General features: G+C 39.6%; 1 protein-coding gene across 2 annotated transcripts in view; it reads left to right on the top strand.

Moving 5' to 3' along the window:
• Nucleotides 1-20,017, top strand: part of slx4ip (SLX4 interacting protein) — an 80,984-nt gene that overhangs the window by 13,088 nt on the left and 47,879 nt on the right. For both annotated transcript variants that reach the window (XM_062057674.1, XM_062057673.1), the window contains exons 2-3: nt 3,561-3,650; nt 3,917-4,043. In XM_062057674.1, coding sequence (XP_061913658.1) covers nt 3,561-3,650; nt 3,917-4,043 — 217 coding nt within the window. The remainder of the gene's footprint in view (nt 1-3,560; nt 3,651-3,916; nt 4,044-20,017) is intronic.

Raw genomic sequence — 20,017 nt, 5'->3', positions numbered from 1 at the left:
TGCTCCTCCAAATTGAGAGGAGCCAGATGCGGTGGTTCGGGCATCTGGTCAGGATGCCACCCGAACGCGTCCTTGTGGTGTTTAGGGCACGTCAGACCGTCAGGAGGCCACAGGGAATACACAGGACACGTTGGGAAGACTGGCCTGGAAACACCTCGGGATCCCCCGGGAAAAGCTGGACAATGTGGCTGGGGAGAGGGAAGTCTGGGCTTCTCTGCTTAGGCTGCTGCCCCTGCGACCCGACCTCGGATAAGCGGAAGGCAATGGATGGATGGATGGTTAAAAATACAGCAATAATAATAATAGCTGTGATAAATTCGGTCACAACAACCGTAATGAAAACATTTTCATACCGCGACATCCCTAGTAACAACAATACATTGAGATAACAATAGCAATATAGTAAAACAATAAAATCAAGTTTTTCTGTTTTATAATTTTTTTTTATGCAGTTTTTTTTCTTACCTTTAACACATATTATACCATCATAGAATGTGTGAATAAAAATTAATAAAATGCTAAAATCCTCATTAATTGGTGCAATACATACAGTATTTGGACAATTTTGACCAATATTTTAAATCCAAGCATAGTATTTTTTGTAAATGTACCAAAACATGCTTTAAGTACGGTACATTATGCTTGTGTAAAGTACTTTTTTGAAACCTTTATTTTGTTAGTGCCGTCAGACCGGATGTTGCGCACAGTGCTGTTATTGTGAAGCGGCAGGGGGAGTGTGCTGCTGTTCTGAACTTCAATCAAAGTTTATTTATATAGCCCTTAATCACAAGTTTCTCAAAGGCTGCGCAAGCAACAACGACATCCTTGGCTCAGACCCCACATCAGGGCAAGAAAAAACTCAACCCATTTGGCATAGTGAGAAACCTTGGAGGGGACCGCAGATGTGGGGACCTGGGCGATCAGTGCAAAGGATGCTGAGTGGACATGGTTAAATAATATGAGAGTCCAGTCCATAGTGGGGCCAGCAGGGAAACCTCTTGCATGTGGACTCGTCGCGGCGCAGAGACATCACCGACTGACGCATAAGGAGTGGTCACTATGGGTCCCGACTTCATGTGCAAGTCCAGTCCATTGGGAGGCCAGCAGGGGATCATCTTGAATGGAGACAAGTCAGCAGCGCAGAGACGTCACCAAATGATGCATAAGGCGGTCCCGACTTTGAACAGCTAGTGCTTCATCTGTGGTCACCTGATAACCTCTCCACGCAGGAGAGGGAGGCAGAGCAGAAAAGAGATGGCAGATCAACTGGTCTAAAAAAGCCTATTTTAAAGGCTAGGGTGTATAAATGAGTTTTAAGATGGGACTTAAATGCTTCTACTGAGGTAAAATCTCTAACTGTTACTGGTAGGGCATTCCAGAGTACTGGGGCCCGAATAGAAAGCGCTCAAGCTGAGCTTGACAAGTAAGGAGACAACTTGAAAAAAAAAAAAAAAAAAATGTAAGCCTCCCGTACAGCTGCACTATTTTGAAAGAAAAACCTAATTGCAATTTCTCTCCTAAAAATGCAGATAGTTAATAAATTAGCAATTTTTATATTTTATGAATTTAAATGGATGAAACTGCTAGAATGATGAGTGAAAAAAGTAATTTTACAACATACAACATTTTGTCAACCTCAATGCAATAATCTCCTTTCAAAAATATTTGGGTTTATACAACACCCATGTTTACCTACACCGTCTTTGACCGCTTGTTGACAGGCGTCGTACTGCTTTCACCGGAGAAGTACCTTCAGTCATTTTACACTGTCACCATTAAAAAATGTCAAATACCGTAAAGTAATGCAGCACAAGTTGTGTTTGTTACACCACATTTGCTTGGTCAGTAGGCCAAGGATGCAACTTGCAAGGCTCGACATTTCTGATTCAATTGAAAGATGGAGAAGAGAAAAAAATTGAAAAACCTGAGCATCCTGCAACCCATAATTGCAGTAATTAAAACCTCAATGTCGATTCATTGTGCAGTCCTACTTTCAAGTTGTGACTGCTATCCTGTTGTTCATTGATTTTATACCGATGATGATGTTTACAACAACACAAGTGGATGAGATGTGTTGTGAGTGTATGGCTTGTCCTTGCTGGCTTTAGCTTTGTAGTTTAGTCAATGTTTCAAGTGGCCTTCCCGACAATGTTTAGTTTAGGACGTGTTTCAGGGATGAATCATCAGTCCCAGACACAGCATTTCCCAAACAAATGTTTTTCCTTCTCACATTAACAACATTTCGCTCACATTCATGTCAATTTCTGTGATATTCTGCGTTTAATTGCAAATTATATTTTATTGGCCATATCCGTGACTTTGTCCGCAGAAATTACTTACATTTTTGTTAAGTTTAGTGATTATTGATTCAGCATATTAGCGCCGTATCAAATTTTTTTTTAGCAACTTTAGTGACATTCCAAACTTCTAGTAGACGTGGTCTTGTTTTCACTTATACGCTCACGCCCCGTTTCACTGTTACAAGCTTAGGAATTTGCATGCACGTTGCACGGCCTATTAATAAATTTTTCCGATTATAATAATTTTATGATCCTAAGATGCTGAAATCAAAATTTTATTATTTGTCTTGAAGAAAAAAACACCCTTGACAAGCTTTTGGTAAAATCAGAATTTGGATGTTCCCCTGTGTAAATGCTGCACTATCGCATCATACTGAGTACAAGAGTTTTGGGACATTCCTCACGGCCGGGTTACTGAGTTTAGTTAGCGAGTCTGCAACTTCAGCTCAAGATCAGACTTAAAACAAAGCTGAAAGTGTCCAATTTTGGTGTTTTCCTTTTATACAGCCATTTCCCATTCTACACAATGAGCCTGTTTTGGTCTTTAAATTGTTTTCGCTATTCAGTTTGTTCTATTTTTATGCATCATGGTTTTTGGGTAATTCTTGTTATTCCACTGTCGCATGTTATGGGTGGTCCCGGTCCACAAGGAGAGACAAGGTTCACAAGAGACCCAGTGCCCTCTTCTCTATGCAGTAGGCATATTTTGCACTCATGTGTAAACCATGAGTGCCAGCTTGAGAAAGATGTAACAGCAAGTTAACCAGCCAAGTCATTTCTGGCCTCCCTGTCCCTTGTAGATTATTGTCATTGGTATAATGATGTAATGCATCAGGAATCCACTTTGCTTCCATATCCTTAGCATTCTAGAATAGTTAGTGGTACAGGAACATAGAGTGTCCTTTAGGTAGTTAATCACCTATTCTCTGTAATTAAACTAACTTCTCAATTTGGATTTGTTTTCACTTTGAGTTCTATGATAGTGCCGGAATTACATTGATGTTAAACTGGAGATCAGCTAAGAAAGGGGACACACAATACCGTAATTTTTTTAGTTTTGTTGAGGTTGGTTGAGAGATGGTTATAAAGGGAAAGAGGACCGGAGGGACCGCTGTGAAACGCCTGGGGTGATGTTTGAGTACATAGGGGGTCGTTTGGGGTTTGTCTCGCTGTCAATCACCCGCACTCTGATTCCCTTTGTTGTCTGTGAGCTCAATACCCCTCAGCAACCTGTGGCTGTCCTTTCTCTTTGTGTTACAGTGTGGGAACTTTGCTGTGCTGGTGGATCTCTACGTCCTGCCCTTGGGCGGCCAAGACGACGCCAGCTGGTTTACTACAAGCCACATCGAGGTACAGACACAATGACAAGGGTGTGTACGTGTTTAAGTGTGTTAGGTGAATATATAGCTTCTCTACTGCTTGGGGTCTTCTTAAAGGAAGCAGTAGCGTGGAATCTGAAATGACTTTGAGCCTTGTGTCCATTCTTCTTGGGGGTTTTATTGTTGCGATCCACTCACCTACCTTGCTATGGGCTGTCAAGTCCAATCACAACCTGTATCCATGCAGCAATCCAATAACATGTTGGTAAATCTAACAATATTGTAATTGTTTTGTAGGAAGTTACATCTCTGGTTCGTGATGCTGTGGATCAAAGAGTTAAGCAGTACACAGAGTCCTTCTATAACAGAAGACTACCAAAACATAAAAAGGAGCTGGCACCTGCCTCCGCCTTTATCGTTAAAGGTAACAATTTTATGACCCACATTACACTGAAGACGATTAGCCAAATGCTTGTCATAAGGTATGTCATTGCTTATTCTGTTCGTTATAGAAATACTAGGATCATTTTTGGACTATAAGTTAAGACTGGGCGGAATGTACCAAAACTAAAATACCGATATTTGTATATCGTATATCCCTATTTTGGCCTGAAAAACCTGCATATCAAACAACATTTGAAAGTGTATAGTTTAAACTCAACACCACATTACTGTTAGTGTTCTGAAAATTAAAATTAAAAAGTAATTAATTATATGTACTCGATACTTAACCAAAAAAGTAATTTAATTTCTAATGGAACTACTTTTTAATACATGTAATTAATTACTAGGGAAAGTAATTAATGCGTTACTTAAAAACTTTGAATAAATGTCATATGCAGTTGAGAGAAGTTTTATATGAGGGCAGCATGTGCGTGCGTGTGTGTGCCTTTAAAAAGTGGTGTTTGTTACCAAGTAATGTGTGACATCAGGGAAGGTTTCAGCTGTTAACTTTAGCAGATAGCAATGGCAGTTTGTCTGACGGCTATTTTGTTGAACCTTTTTGCCGGATTGTTTTACCTCTGGTTAATAAAGATAAGGAGCCGCCGCCGGAGCTTTGGTGCGGGCACGTGGCCTGTGCACGTCGTCTGTGCATGAAGGCCAATGTGGCTGGGCTTCCATGTTGGCAATGCGTGGCAGCGGCTCTAGATGCGCGCCAAACCCTTCCTCAGCTCCGGTGCCTGCCGGGTTTCCTGGCAGCGGCGTGCTGCACCGGTGCAGTGCCTCTGCAGATCTCCTTGGCTGGTGCCAAGCAGCAGACTTAGATCTGGGACGGACCAGGGGAATCAGACTGTTTAAAGAATCTTATATGCTTTCACACTATTAAAACAAAGCATCGCGAAGGCCCTTGGCGGTTGTTGACGTGATGTGATTTCTGCCCAGTGCTCTGAATGTCAGAATGAAGCGCGAGTAAACGGTGGGAGCAACTATCAAAAGATATTATATATCGGTATGGCTGTATTGTCTCAAATACATACCTATTTCTAAAATATGCCGGTATAACTCGTAATACTAAAAGCTCTACTAAAAGGCGCACTTGAAATCCTTACATTTTCTCAAAAATCGTCAGTGTGCCTTATAACCTGGTGCGCCTATTGTACGTATTAATTTTTGTTGAACTTACCAACCTCAAAGCAATTTTATTTGGTACATGGTGTAATAATAAGTGTGACCAGCAGATAGCAGTCACACATAAGAGATACGTGTGGACTGTGTGTGGACTGAAGTTGAGCATGTTCAATAAATGACGCTAGCAAGTATTCGTAAGCAAGCAACACCAAAACTTTGATGTCTTATTGAATATATAATAAATATAGAACATTATACATGGCGCTCAAAAGTCTGTCAAAATATTTTGGTACGACTTTGGTAAGCTAAGAAGCCGCACCGCTGATGGAACGCGGAGCATTACTGGTACGGTAGTCAAACGTACTGTGCTTCAACATATAGGTATTATTATGGTGTCTGTATAAGGACCCCAAAACGGCATTTTTTAGGCAACATTATCTGGCGTTTTGTTTGACAATATTATGCAAAACTAACTTTTCTTACCTCTTGGTACCTGCTGAAGTGTATTTGGGATCTGCATAAGTCCCAAAAATGTGCGTGCGTCCGCCATTGTCGTCCGCGCCATAATCAACAAGCTCCTTCTTTTTTCTGTCCTCTTGTTGTTGGGCATTCATCCTCTGCTGTTGCGATTACTATTATAAAGTAGCGTACAGTTCTAACTTTTATCTGTCAGTAGACTCGCTATTGAAGCGCTAAAAACTATTGGTACAACAAAGATGACGGGGAGAAGACGCTGTCGAAGTGAAGCCACGTAAATAAGACCTCCCACAAAACGGTGCATCCCGAAGAGACGTTCAGAAAGCAGAAGAAAAATAGTCTGTAAAACATAATCTATGCAACATTTTTACCGAAGAACCACCATTATATGTTCACAGATCACAAGGAAGTGTTTTCAATGTAAAAAAAAAAAAATCCTAATATGACTCTTTTAATATGCCTTACGATCCAGTGCACATTTTGTATGAAAATGGACCTAAATAAACCCGCTCATTGGCAGTGTGCCTTATAATTTGGTGCGCCCTGTGGTCTCACAACATTGTAAAAAAATCATAGATACAATTTTGAGGTGTGTGTGTGGAAATGTATTTGAACTAGTTGAAGCGGGATGGTCCTCCAGTAGAGAACACATTAGGTTTTTATCTGACGTTCTACTATTTCGATTCTGCTCTACAGCAGTATTTTTAGTCGTAATTCTACACCTTTGTTTATTTGTGTTAGTTGCTGGATGACTCCAAAATGTATTTCTCAGACATAAATAACGTCCTACTATGTATTCTACTTTATTCAATTTACTCTTTTTTTTTTACCTTTTGCATTGTAAGTGCATTCCAAACCACCCATGCATAATGTATACCTTTTTGTTTCACCATCTTCAGAAGAACCCCCCCAAAGAGGCATGTTGTACTGCAAACAGGGTTGTCACAGGTAGCAGTTAATGCAGTTTAACTTGGCTCACTCAGCAGGGCAGCCTTGATTGTGAGAGTGGGATTACAGAGCAGTCAGACCCATAAAGTTTCTCCTGTGGCTACATCACAGCCTCTCATGCGACTCTCCAGTCAACCATCATTCTTCTTCTTCAATGTGTTCGGCATTTAATAGTTTTGTGCAAAGTTGCACTGATTAAAGAACAAGAACAAGAGAACAGTGTTATAGCCGGGTTGCATTTGACATCACATCCGTTTTTCTTCTTTGTGGCCTAATTCACATTATTGTCAACCTGCTCCAGCGTAGCATTAACACAAGTGGGAGTGAGTTTAGAGTTTTAGCAGAAAATACCATATTGCTTTTCTGTTCTTGGGTGTTCCCGTCATTCAAATAGAGAGATAGGAAAAAGCTTTCATAGAGTCCCAAAAGAAGTCGTTCATATAGGTAATAAAATCAGGGTAAAGACAAAAGCACTTTGAAAGTAATGGCTTCCAAACATGCCACTTGTATCTCGTGAAATACAATCAGACCATGGCTGTGTCTGCAGCAATCACTTTGTAAAATGTTTGTTAGTTACAGACTTCACTTTTCAAACTTTCTGTGTTGCAATCGAGTTTATTCTCTACTATACTAGTAGTGTTTGAAAGCTGAACTAAACGTAAAGAAAGGATAAGAGATCGCATTATTTTGTATTATTTTGTGGTTGCTATGCCCAAATTTAATTACGGACACCTGGTTGTGCAAATAAACTAACGTCATGTCAAGTCCTAGTAGTAAATATTGTAGTTGTTGGTCCAACCCACCTTGTTTTTGTTGTCGAACAGAAACTAAAATCTTTGTTGTTGTGCAGGAAAGCAAAGTGCTCTATTCGACAAGGATGGACACATTACAATAATCTGTTGTAGGCTCAACAGCATCCTGAATCTTGATATCGCTAGTAAACATTGCTAGATAACTGGGACATTTATAGCTAAATAATGAGATAAAAATGACCTTCACACCATAAAAACAACTGTAGACATTAATTGTAGATGAGACTAATATTAGTAGCAGGAAATTAAATGCAACCAAACTTATCTTTTTTTTCATTCGCGTCTCGACAGCACAACACATGTTATGTCAATCAATCAATCAATCAATCAATCAATCAATCAATCAATGTTTATTTATATAGCCCTAAATCACAAGTGTCTCAAAGGGCTGTACAAGCCACAACGACATCCTCGGTACAGAGCCCACATACGGGCAAGGAAAACTCACCCAAGTGGGACGTCAATGTGAATGACTATGAGAAACCTTGGAGAGGACCGCATATGTGGGTAACCCCCCCCCCCCCTCTAGGGGAGACCGAAAGCAATGGATGTCGAGTGGGTCTGACATAATATTGTGAAAGTACAACACTTCAGCGAAAGTCCAGTCCAAAGTGGGGCCAGCAGGAACCATCCCGAGCGGAGACGGGTCAGCAGCGTAGAGATGTCCCCATCCGATGGACAGGCTAGCGGTCCACCCCGGGCTGGGAGCAGAGTAGAAAAGAAAAAAAAAGAAACGGCAGATCAACTGGTCTAAAAAGGGAGTCTATTTAAAGGCTAGAGTATACAAATTAGTTTTAAGATGAGACTTAAATGCTTCTACTGAGGTAGCATCTCTAACTTTTACCGGGAGGGCATTCCATAGTATTGGAGCCCGAATAGAAAACGCTCTATAGCCCGCAGACTTTTTTTGGGCTCTGGGAATCACTAATAAGCCGGAGTTCTTTGAACGCAGATTTCTTGCCGGGACATATGGTACAATACAATCGGCAAGATAGGCAGGAGCTTGACCGTGTAGTATTTTATACGTAAGTAGTAAAACCTTAAAGTCGCATCTTAGGTGCACAGGAAGCCAGTGCAAGTGAGCCAGTATAGGCGTAAGATGATCAAACTTTCTTGTTTTTGTCAAAAGTCTAGCAGCCGCATTTTGTACCATCTGTAATCTTTTAATGCTAGACATAGGGAGGCCCGAAAATAAAACGTTACAGTAATCGAGACGAGATGTAACGAACGCATGGATAATGATCTCAGCATCGCTTGTGGACAAAATGGAACGAATTTTAGCGATATTACGGAGATGAAAGAAGGCCGTTTTAGTAACACTCTTAATGTGTGACTCAAACGAGAGAGTTGGGTCGAAGATAATACCCAGATTCTTTACCGAGTCGCCTTGTTTAATTGTTTGGTTGTCAAATGTTAAGGTGGTATTATTAAATAGATGTCGGTGTTGAGCAGGACCGATAATCAGCATTTCCGTTTTCTTAGCGTTGAGTTGCAAAAAGTTAGCGGACATCCATTGTTTAATTTCATTAAGACACGCCTCCAGCTGACTACAATCCGGCGTGTTGGTCAGCTTTAGGGGCATGTAGAGTTGAGTGTCATCAGCATAACAGTGAAAGCTAACACCGTATTTGCGTATGATGTCACCTAGCGGCAGCATGTAAATACTAAAGAGTGCAGGGCCAAGAACCGAACCCTGGGGAACTCCGCACGTTACCTTAACATAGTCCGAGGTCACATTGTTATGGGAGACACACTGCATCCTGTCAGTAAGATAAGAGTTAAACCAAGACAAGGCTAAGTCTGACATCCCAATACGCGTTTTGATACACTCTAATAAAATATTATGATCAACAGTATCGAAAGCGGCGCTAAGATCAAAAAGCAGCAACATAGATGAAGCATCAGAATCCATCGTTAGCAATAGATCATTAGTCATTTTTGCGAGGGCTGTCTCCGTAGAGTGATTTGCCCTGAAACCGGATTGAAAAGGTTCACAGAGATTGTTAGACGCTAAGTGTTCATTTAGCTGCTGTGCGACAATTTTTTCGAGGATTTTCAAGATAAACGGAAGGTGGGACACCGGCCGGTAGTTTACCAAGAGATCAGGATCGAGGTTAGGTCTATCGAGTAGAGGATGAATAACCGCTTTTTTGAATGCTAGGGGAACAGTGCCAGAGGAAAGTGATACATTTATAATATTTAACACTGATGGACCTAATAATACAAAAAGCTCCTTGATAAGTTTCCCAGGAATTGGGTCAAGTAAACATGTTGTTTGTTTTGTCCCATTTACACATTTTGACAATTCCTCCAATGTTATTTCATCAAAGAGAGAGAAACTATTTTGGAGGGCGGTATCCGTCGTATATATAGTTGTATTTGTGTTAATATAACCCAGTTGTAGCTGAGATGCATTGTCTTTAATCTCTTTTCTAATGACTTCAATTTTCATATTAAAGAAATTCATAAAGTCATCTGCTGAGTGGGTGGAGCTACTGGGAGGAGTCCCTTGTTGGGTTAGCGATGCTACTGTACTAAACAAAAATTTAGGATCATTTTTGTTGAGGTGGATGAGATTTGAGTAATATTTAGCTTTAGCTGAGGTAAGCATGCGTTTATAAGTTATTAAACTATCACACCATGCTTGATGGAAAACCTCAAGTTTAGTCGCACGCCATTTGCGTTCCAGCTTTCTACATGATAATTTCTGGGCTTTAGTTTCTTCTGTGAACCATGGGGTACGCCTTTTAGGGGCCCTTTTTAGCTTCAGCGGTGCTACACTATCAATGGTGTCGCGCAGGGCGTCGTTAAAGTTGTTAGTGAGGTTATCAATAGAGCCCACATAATTTGGGAATGGTGCCATTACCGAAGGCAGTAGGTCAGTAAGAGTCGTCGTTGTGGCAGCATTAATGTTGCGGCTGCTATAGTAGTTATTATTATTATTATTAGTTTGTTGACAATGAGTCAGAACTTCGAATTTTATAAGGTAATGATCGGACATTACTTTAGTGTATGTCAATCAAATACGGTACTTAGCGATGAATGAATACGTCCAACATTGTCTTTCCCGGATTAATGCTTAATTTGTGGACCCCTCAGATGAGAAGACATGAAGTGCCTCCAATCTTTTCTTCTTAGAATCCTTGTAAGTGTCGAAGGAAGTGAGGTCGACGTGAGCAGTAACGTGTAGGTGATAATGAATGGTTTAAATATTTCAAAAATAATTTTTCTTAAGAGTGTATAAATCGACTCCATCGCATTTTAAATCATTTTTCATGATTGGTTATATATTTGCCTCAAAATCTTTAAAAATACGCCCAAATTTGCACTGATGCAGGTAAATAAACAGTAGCCTATTGGGACTCTAGACCATCTTACCGTATTTTCCGCACTATAAGGCGCACCGGATTATAAGGCGCTAGAATCCTTGTAAGTGTCGAAGGAAGTGAGGTCGAGGTGAGCAGTAACGTGTAGGTGATAATGAATGGTTTAAATCTTTCAAAAATAATTTTTCTTAAGAGTGTATAAATCGACTCCATCGCATTTTAAATCATTTTTCATGATCTTTTATATATTTGCCTCAAAATCTTTCAAAATACGCCCAAATTTGCACTGATGCAGGTAAATAAACAGTAACCTATTGGGACTCTAGACCATCTTACCGTATTTTCCGCACTATAAGGCGCACCGGATTATAAGGCGCACCTTCAATGAATGGCCTATTTTAAAACTTTGTTCATATATAAGGCGCACCGCATTATAAGGCGCATAGAATAGACGCTACAGTAGAGGCTGGGGTTACGTTATGCATCCATTAGATGGAGCTGCGCTAAAGGGAATGTCAAATAGTGATGTACTGACACTTCTACTTGCTGCTCTCTGTTCAACAACCCACAGTTCGAGTTTGTCCTCCAACTGTAGCCATCTCGCTTTGTTCCCTCGGAAACTCTGTTTAGTCTTCTTTACTTGGCGCAGGTCATCATGTTGCTTCCTCCACTTTCGCACCATTGATTCGTTAATGTTAAATTCTCTCGCTGCTGCTCTATTATCGTGTTCTACTGCATGACTGATCGCCTTGAGTTTAAACACTGCGTCGTAAGCGTGTCTCTTAATAGGAGCCATTTTTGGGTCTTTACATAAAGTTTAGGTCTCGCAACTACGGTTAGCAGCCGCCGATTTCATTTTCCCCGGTAGAAGAAGAAGTTCTTCTTGTACGGTAAGCAGCGGCCGACTTCATTTTCCCCCGTAGAAGAAGAAGCGCTTCTTCTTCTACGGTAAGTAGCCGTAGAAGGGTGAAAATGAAGTTGGCGTCGTTGCGAGACCTGTTGTGGCTCAATATTGGTCCATATATAAGGCGCACCGGATTATAAGGCGCACTGTCAGCTTTTGAGGAAATTGGAGGTTTTTAGGTGCGCCTTATAGTACAGAAAATACGTTAAATGCACAGGTGGCTTTAGGCTTTAGAGCTGGAGAATTACAGTGGATTCTGCCCCTGGGCAAAGTGTGAACAGACTAACAGTGTAAGGGTAATGAAAAGCCTAACTCATATTCCTCATGACAGACTGAAGAGAGACAGACATTTCTAATGATGGCGATCACAGGCTCAGGCCCTGCAAACCCACAGATACAAACACACATTGTGTGAACAAGAGGACAACCAGTATATCATTGAAAAAAATATGCTTTGTTAAATATGCTTCGTTAGAAATAATGTAGCCGGTGTCACTCCATACATACCTGTATCTGCAAATGTACCTTCGTGTAACATGAACAGGTATAGCGCCTCAAATGGTACTATGCAGTTCATGTTCTCTGGTCCTATTAAGGTCTTAAGTAAGCGTAATGACTTTCTTGGTCATTGTCCCCTGTGAGAGAGGTGGCTGAACAGACTTTGAGAAGGTAGCAGGCCGACAGGAGCCATAAAAAGGGGAAGAAAGACTATAAGCTTAGCCCACCTAACCTCGGGGTAAGTATTAAGTCTGGGGTCGTCAAGTCTGCAAGCAGGTCAAATACTAACCTGCAAATCCTCTCACAGATGTACTTACAGATTGTCTGTTAGGAGAGTGGAACATGGTTTCCTGCATACATTCATTTCAGTACTGAACACTAATTATAGCCAGATTCTTTCAGAGGAGAAATGTGATTTACTTTGCTCAAAGACATGCATAGACATAGTTGTTCACAGAAAAAAGTGTGAGGTGTAACTGCACTGATGTCTGAGACAATAATAGGCGGATGGCCTTTGGTATTAAGACCACAGTGTGAGGGGGATTGTTGTTCTTGTAGTGTTTGAGCTTATGCCAGCTGTAAGGGCAGAGTAACAACTTCAGCTGTTGGCACTTCAAATGAGCCATCAACAGCTTTTAGCCTTCCAAAGACTTCCATTGCAAGTGTTTCTAAGTCATGGTATCTGGAGATAGGTGACTTGCTAAAAGAAAGTACAACATAAAGTGTATTTGTAAGCCACCATAAAAATAGCTGAATGCTTTTAATGCACCTTAGCATATATCCTATTTTCTGTCAACTTTATAGGAAGGAACACTTTAAAAATATACTCTCCTTTCTCAATAATTGTGGTGGTTAGCATTGCAAAAGAGATAAGTGCAAATTAGGTATGGACATCATAATCAATTTGGCACAAACTCACTCTTGAATGGGAACTGCACTTTTTTTTTTTAATTTTGCCAATCGTTCACAATTCTATTTAGAGAGACAAAAAGACTAAAGTTTTTTGTTTTTTTTGCATTCTACCATGTTCTAGTTGGCTAGCAATGCAGCTAATGGAAACAATCAATTCTACTTCTAAATCACTTTGAAAATGCATTCAAAAAACGCCAACAATAATTGTTTTACGTTCCGTCACCTGCATTGGCGTTGTTAGGCCTATTTTAGGGGGGCTCAAGCCCCCCTAAAATATTCTTAAACCCCCCTAAATAATTTGGTGTTAAAAAAAAAGAAGAATTTTTTTTAAAATTTTTTTTATTTTTTTATTTTTTTACAAATACATGCCGACATATTCATTATAAAGTGGCCCGAATATGAGTTAAAATAAATAATCATATAACCTGTCATTATTCACTCAGTTTCCCCTCACTTCATAGCGTAAGGTATAGGTTTAGTGCGTCGGTATCTAATCCATTCCACTTGTTCATATAGAAAATGCCCACATCACTCAAAATCCAGTCCGCTTTTTCTCTGCGACCTTGCTTGCGGTCCTTGGACTTGTTCGTATAGAAAATGCCCACATCACTCAAAATCCAGTCCGCATTTTCTCTGCGACCTTGCTTGCGGTGTTGCAGGTGTACGAAGCACATTAGCACACAGCAATGCAGAACAAGAACGTGAACGGATGCAAAATGGACATAAGAAACTTTTTCAAGAAAGTAAGTATTCATTACTGCTTGTAGTAAAATGTATTAGCTCCACTTTACACCAGGTCTGTGTATGACAAAAAGTTACATTCCCGCTCTAAAACAATGCTGCTACTTAGTTAGCTAGTTAGTCTGAAATGCATCATGAAGGTCCCGGTTATTTAAAGTTAAATGTGCACTCATTTTTACCATTTGCTATCTTTGGGGTTACTTCCTTCTGGAGCATCAGCTGTGTTTCTCACTTTACATATGGAGGAGAACAGGAGCTGAGCTCATTCACGTATGACTATCATCAGTAGATAATAATAATAATAATCACTCTACAACCCCTATTGACCTGTAGGAGTCAGGGCAGAGGAGCACAGAAAGTGAGAGGGGAGAGGCCTCTACTGGAAAGGTGAATAGGAGAATAATGATACATATAAATAAATATTAAAACAAATTGTTTTTTAAATGGCTTATCCATAAGCCATTTGTTTTATTTATTTCTGGGTGGATCATGTTGACTATTGGTCCTCCTAATTGTCAATCATACTGGTGATGTTACGTAAGGACATATATATATATATATATATATATATATATATATATATATATATATATATATATATATATATATATATATATATATATATATATATATACATATATATATTATTTATTTATATAATAGATTGTATTTGTAATCTACTTTACATTTGATTCCAAATCTCAAAGTGCTACAGAATTACAACCATTGGCGTTGTTAGGCCTATTTTGGCGTTGTAATAAATAAATAAATAAAAAATGGCTTATCGATAAGCCATTTGTTTTATTTTATATATATATACATATATATACATATATATATATATATATATATATATATATATATATATATATATATATATATATATATATATATATATATATATATATATATATATATATATATATATATATATATATATATATATATATATATGTATGTCCTTACGTAACATCACCAGAATGATTGACAATTAGGAGGACCAATAGTCAACATGATCCACAACATCCTCTAGTTATACCTTTAAGTCTTTCATATATATATATATATATATAAGAAAAACCCAGACACCATCTTTGTAGTCATTTTTCTCCTGCGTGGACTTCCGTCTTCCTTTACAATGAGTGAAGCTGCACGAAACCTTGTGTCTGCAATTGTAAATAATTTATTTAGTTTTTAAGTTTTGTGTTTCTTGTAGAATCTATATAAAGTAATATACATTAGCCGATTGTTAAAATAATGAAAAAAACATAATTAAATATATTTGTTTTATTGTATTGTTACATTAATAGCTGTTGTAATATTATTATAGGATGGTTTGTTAAACATTTCATAGGATTTTCAGAGGGTGGAAAAACCAAGACATTAAATATAAAATGTAAAATGAATAAATACATAAAAAGAAAAAGAAAAGAAATGGTTAAAAGCCACCGTCCCGGGGAGCATTTCATTTCGTCCCGTGCATTTTTTTTTACCGTCCCCGGGACGACAGGACTACGTTAATCTCAAGCCCTGAAAGTTGCATTTTATTGTTTGCATTATTTGTTTCAGCATTGCACTTTCAAGATGGTCCCTCAGCTCTTTGACAGCTTTGGCTCTTTTTCAGATCAGCAGACAGACTCTTAAGTCTTTCTTAATTACAGTATATATAAACGTTTGTCATTTCTATTCAGACTTCCATATATATTTAATTTCCTTAACGGCTTGCCATAATATATATATATATATAAGCCAAATTATCCCGATCCAGATATTACTTTAATTCAAGTAATTAAGTAATATTTCCAGGGCTTTAATTTACAACCATTTTAGTCACATGTGTGCCCAAAATGTAATCTGTGCAACTTCAAAATATTTGGAAACAAACAATTATTGTATTGTGAGCGAAAGTGGTGGCATTAGCCTCTATGTTGTGAATTAATAACATAGAGGCTAATGCCATGACTTTCATTGTGTTTTAGTGTATCTTGAAGGATCATGCAAGTAATTGTTTTTTGTTGGTGCTGTAAACAAAATGTCACTGTGCTAACCCATGTTTGTTGTTGTACTGAACACAGATAGAAAATAAACCCACTGAAATAATAATAATAACAATGAATAATTTCTAAGTCTTTGTTAGCTGTTTGTGAAGTTTTGTGCTCGTGCGCTACGTTCGCTCGCATCCTGTGCATCTCCTGGGGGCTAAGCCCCCCCTGTCCTTAAAAGCTAGTGACGCCCCTGGTCACCTGTATAATAACCAAGCTGTAGGAACATTGTTATTGTAAGAGCAAACACAGAGGAACTCTTTTTCCAGCTGAGTAGCACATCGGCATCCTTCAATATTAGCCCTTAGCCAGCTACGGCAAGGGATAAGCTAGCTTCTCCGTCAACACCCAAATTGTGTTTGAGTTTGTAGTGCACAACACAATGCGATAGGACACCAATCTGTACTGACTGAAAAACATGAACAATTATATTACAGTATCTGTAAAGTATTAGCCCACATTTCATGTTTTGTTTATACACAGGTAACTCGACGGCATATATAGTATAAAAACATGCATGCGTGCATCATGATCAATATTAAAGTGACTCACTGGATGGACAATTATACGTTTGGTCTAGCTGACTGGGGACATTTTGTCCGGTTAATTTTGGGTAAGCACTCCATTTAAGTCGAAATAGATTGGCTCCAAGTTCCACATTTACAGTGTCAAAGTCAAGTCACTCTCTCGGCTTCCGTCTGCTCCAATGTTTCACCTTTTCATTGTGCTCACTTATAGAATGAGGAGTTCATCCTTTGTATACTCAGCTTCAAAAAGATAACGTTATGAATCCTCATTTGTCCAAAAATAGTCATCTTCATTGTCTTTTACCAAGTCTGCCGTGAGTAGAAAACATTCATGTTTGTTTTCAGAAGGAGGAACACAAATTTGTTGCCGGAAGTCGGATGTGCGCTGCTATGGAAACAGAAATAAATGCGCTGAGGAAATCAGTTCCAGCAACGCTTAAAATGACCAAAATAGGGTAAATATTGTACATATTAAATATTTTTATGAATGTGTTTGTTACTACATTATGCTGTGTATGTATACTTGCAGTGTGTATATAAAACGTTGATGGAGGGTTTTGAAGTTGTCTTAGAGGGCTTTTAAGGCTACAACTGTTATTCTCATTAGCTGCATCTTTTAAGCATTTTTATCATCTTTAAAAGCCTAAAAAAAAGAAAAAACTTTTTGCAATTGCCAACAACATTACCAGATTTCTTTTGTCTGCTATGTGTGATGCAAATCTCAATCCTTTCTGCAACTGCCTCTCTGAAGGTTACCCTTGTGTTTGAGAATCACCCAACCAGTGTTAGATTGGTTGTGGCGAAGGCTCCTGGTGGTACCCAGAGTACATTTCAGTCCATGGCAGAGTTCTTCTTCCTCTTCCTGCACAGGTGCCAGGGCTTAAAGGGGAGGGAACACCTGCCAGCCTGTTTCCCAATGGCCACTGCAGGCTGGAAAGGCATTTTCCCAGGCTCCCCAGATGAATGGTCACTAATAGCCGTGGGAGAGGGCTTTGCAAGTGCTGCACAGTGTACCACTGACTCCTCTTGGCAGCCCTATGAAGGGGGCTTAAGGCAGCCTGACCATGGTCATTGTAGGGAAAGCACAAGTGTTGTTGGATTTCTTTACTCTTAAAATATGTGTTTCATATGACCATTTCGTTCACAATGAGGAATGCAGAGGTTGTGTAGTTATTTAGTGTAAATTCAAGTAGTTTTTATTTTCCACTGACATTTTTAGGGCCAAGAGAGCCAATCTAGACTGTGGAATTAAAATATGTTAGCAACCACGACCCACAAACCTAAACCATTATTTCTATGTTGCATGTCTGTTTCCTACAAAATAAAGAGTCAGGTCTTCCAACTGTTCTTCTTTGTCTCTTCTCTTATCCACCATAACTCTTACTATTTATGTTTGTGGCTGCTATGTAAAGGGCCTGGTCTGTAAATAGAGAGGTATGTCGGTGGCAGAGTTACCTGCCCTGCTCTTGGTTACTGGGCGCATGGCAGCCTGGGATTAAGGCAGGGGTGAAACGGAGACCTGTTACAGGAACAAAGGAATTCCAAGGCCTAGGCTCAAAATGGATCTTGATCAGAGTAGCCGCTCCCGCTAGCGTTCCTGCTCACCCTCCCATCTCTGGCCCCTGTTGAGCAACCCCCTTTCTCCAGTGCTAGGAGGAGTTGCTGTGGCTCTTAAAATCTTGCCTGTATGTTGCTAGCTTTTCTAATTGGACAGTTTGACTTCCCTAATAACCACTCCCCCATGCTTATGCAAACATTTGCTTTTTTTGACATTTGCACTTAAATTCATATCCTTTCCTCCCTACTCTTGTGTCCCTACTTTAGGTTTTCTCACTTTCTCCCTTTAACCTCCTCTACAAGGTCAGCTGCAATTTCTTTGGACATAACCACAATTCCTGCCATTGCTGTCCCACTACACTCTTTTCCTATATAATTAGGGACTGAGCCTTAGCACGGAACACATTCATGTGACTGTTGACCACATTCTGGCCGAGCGTAAAGCACGCATTCTGTTGAACTGAAGTTAAATGGTCGGCCTGGCCAGAATTTCTTGTTTCAGGAATGACTGTAATTGATCTTGTGTCCCCCCTTTTTTGATATGACATTTCAGTCTGAGAGAAACATCCCTTTTCATTTGTGTCTACAACCCTTTGGAAAGGCGTCCACAACCCCAACACTTCAGGGTAGTTTGCTAAATTCTATAAAAAATATTATAAGACAGTCGAGTAGTGCAGATTTTAACCTGTTAATTAACCTTGAATAACATTACGCCTGTTAATTAATCCGCTTTGGTCAGTGTATTAATTTAAAAATAAGTGCCATTAAAATGAGCTCAAGGAATACAAGTTACAGTCAACTCTCTTGCTCTCACTGTAATCGTGCCTATGTGCTATTTGACACTGGTAGCCAAACCTTGACATGCCATGTGTGTCAGGGTTCATTTATATGGACTAATAAACATAGCATAGCAGTTCCACGCTGGAACCAGCAAGAAGAGACAGCCTTATCCAGTGAGACCTTGATCTTGAGTTTTCAATTGCAACAGTGCATAACTCATGTCCACAAACTGCTTTGCACAATGTAAATCAGTCTTCCTCCCTCCTCTCGTAATTCTCCATAATATAAACAGCGGTAGCACTTTGAAATAGTTGTACCTAATTATATTTTGACATTTATTAACTATGACAATCTGTATCGTGACTATATTTATCTAAGCCGCTTACATTTCTGAGATGAAGATTACTTGTTTAGTGTGGCTAAATTCTCCCCACCTTTTTGGTCACATGCTGCATTATGGGCTGGCCTGAGCTACATGCTGTGGCGTATTTTGTAACTGCGTCGTAGGGGTCACCCAAATGTTAAATTGAGCACTCATGTGCAAATATTGTTTCAGGTGGTTGTTGCTGGATGATAAGGCACAGTGCAGTGCTACAGCCATAGTTACAGTTACAGAGTGATGTCGTTCCAGGAAAGCCCCTACTACATATGGGTAACTTCCTCATATTCTGTCATCCTTCACTCCTTCATCTCTCACTTGCTCCTAGCCCTAACTCTTTATCCACACTTGTGGACAGTGGGAGGGTGTCCACTTCAAGGCTGTGCAGGATTCTCAATCACTGTTGTCTGGAAATCATGCTGGTTCAACTTCTGATTATATAGTGTTCCCAACAAATCAAATCAAATCAAATCAACTTTATTTATAAAACACATTTAAAATTTACCACAGGGGTAGCCAAAGTGCTGTACAATGGGCAGGTTAAAAGATAACACAAGAGAAACGAGCAAGCACACCACAACACAAACAGAGCACGATAAAAAAATAAAAAAATTAAACATAAAAACAGGTTCACAGCAGGTGCATTGTGGGATGCCATAGCAGGATGGAGATCACTCAGTGTTAAAAGCCATGGAATAAAAGTATGTTTTTAAGAGCGATTTAAAAACAGGAAGAGATGAGGCCTGTCTAACACTCAAAGGTAAGCCGTTCCAGAGCTTGGGAGCAGCAGCGGCGAAAGCTCTGTCACCTCTAAGCTTCAGTCTTGTGTCAGGGACCGTCTATAGCAGCTGATCGGCTGATCTTAAGGATCGGGGGAGCAGTAAGGCTGAAGGAGGTCGGAAAGATATGTTGGAGCGAGGTTGTTT

This window comes from Entelurus aequoreus, linkage group LG09, assembly GCF_033978785.1.
Source record: "Entelurus aequoreus isolate RoL-2023_Sb linkage group LG09, RoL_Eaeq_v1.1, whole genome shotgun sequence".
Classification (NCBI taxonomy): Eukaryota; Metazoa; Chordata; class Actinopteri; order Syngnathiformes; family Syngnathidae; genus Entelurus; species Entelurus aequoreus.
The sequence above is the reverse complement of the archived record's forward strand: the minus strand, read 5'-3'. Positions and strand labels throughout refer to the sequence as shown.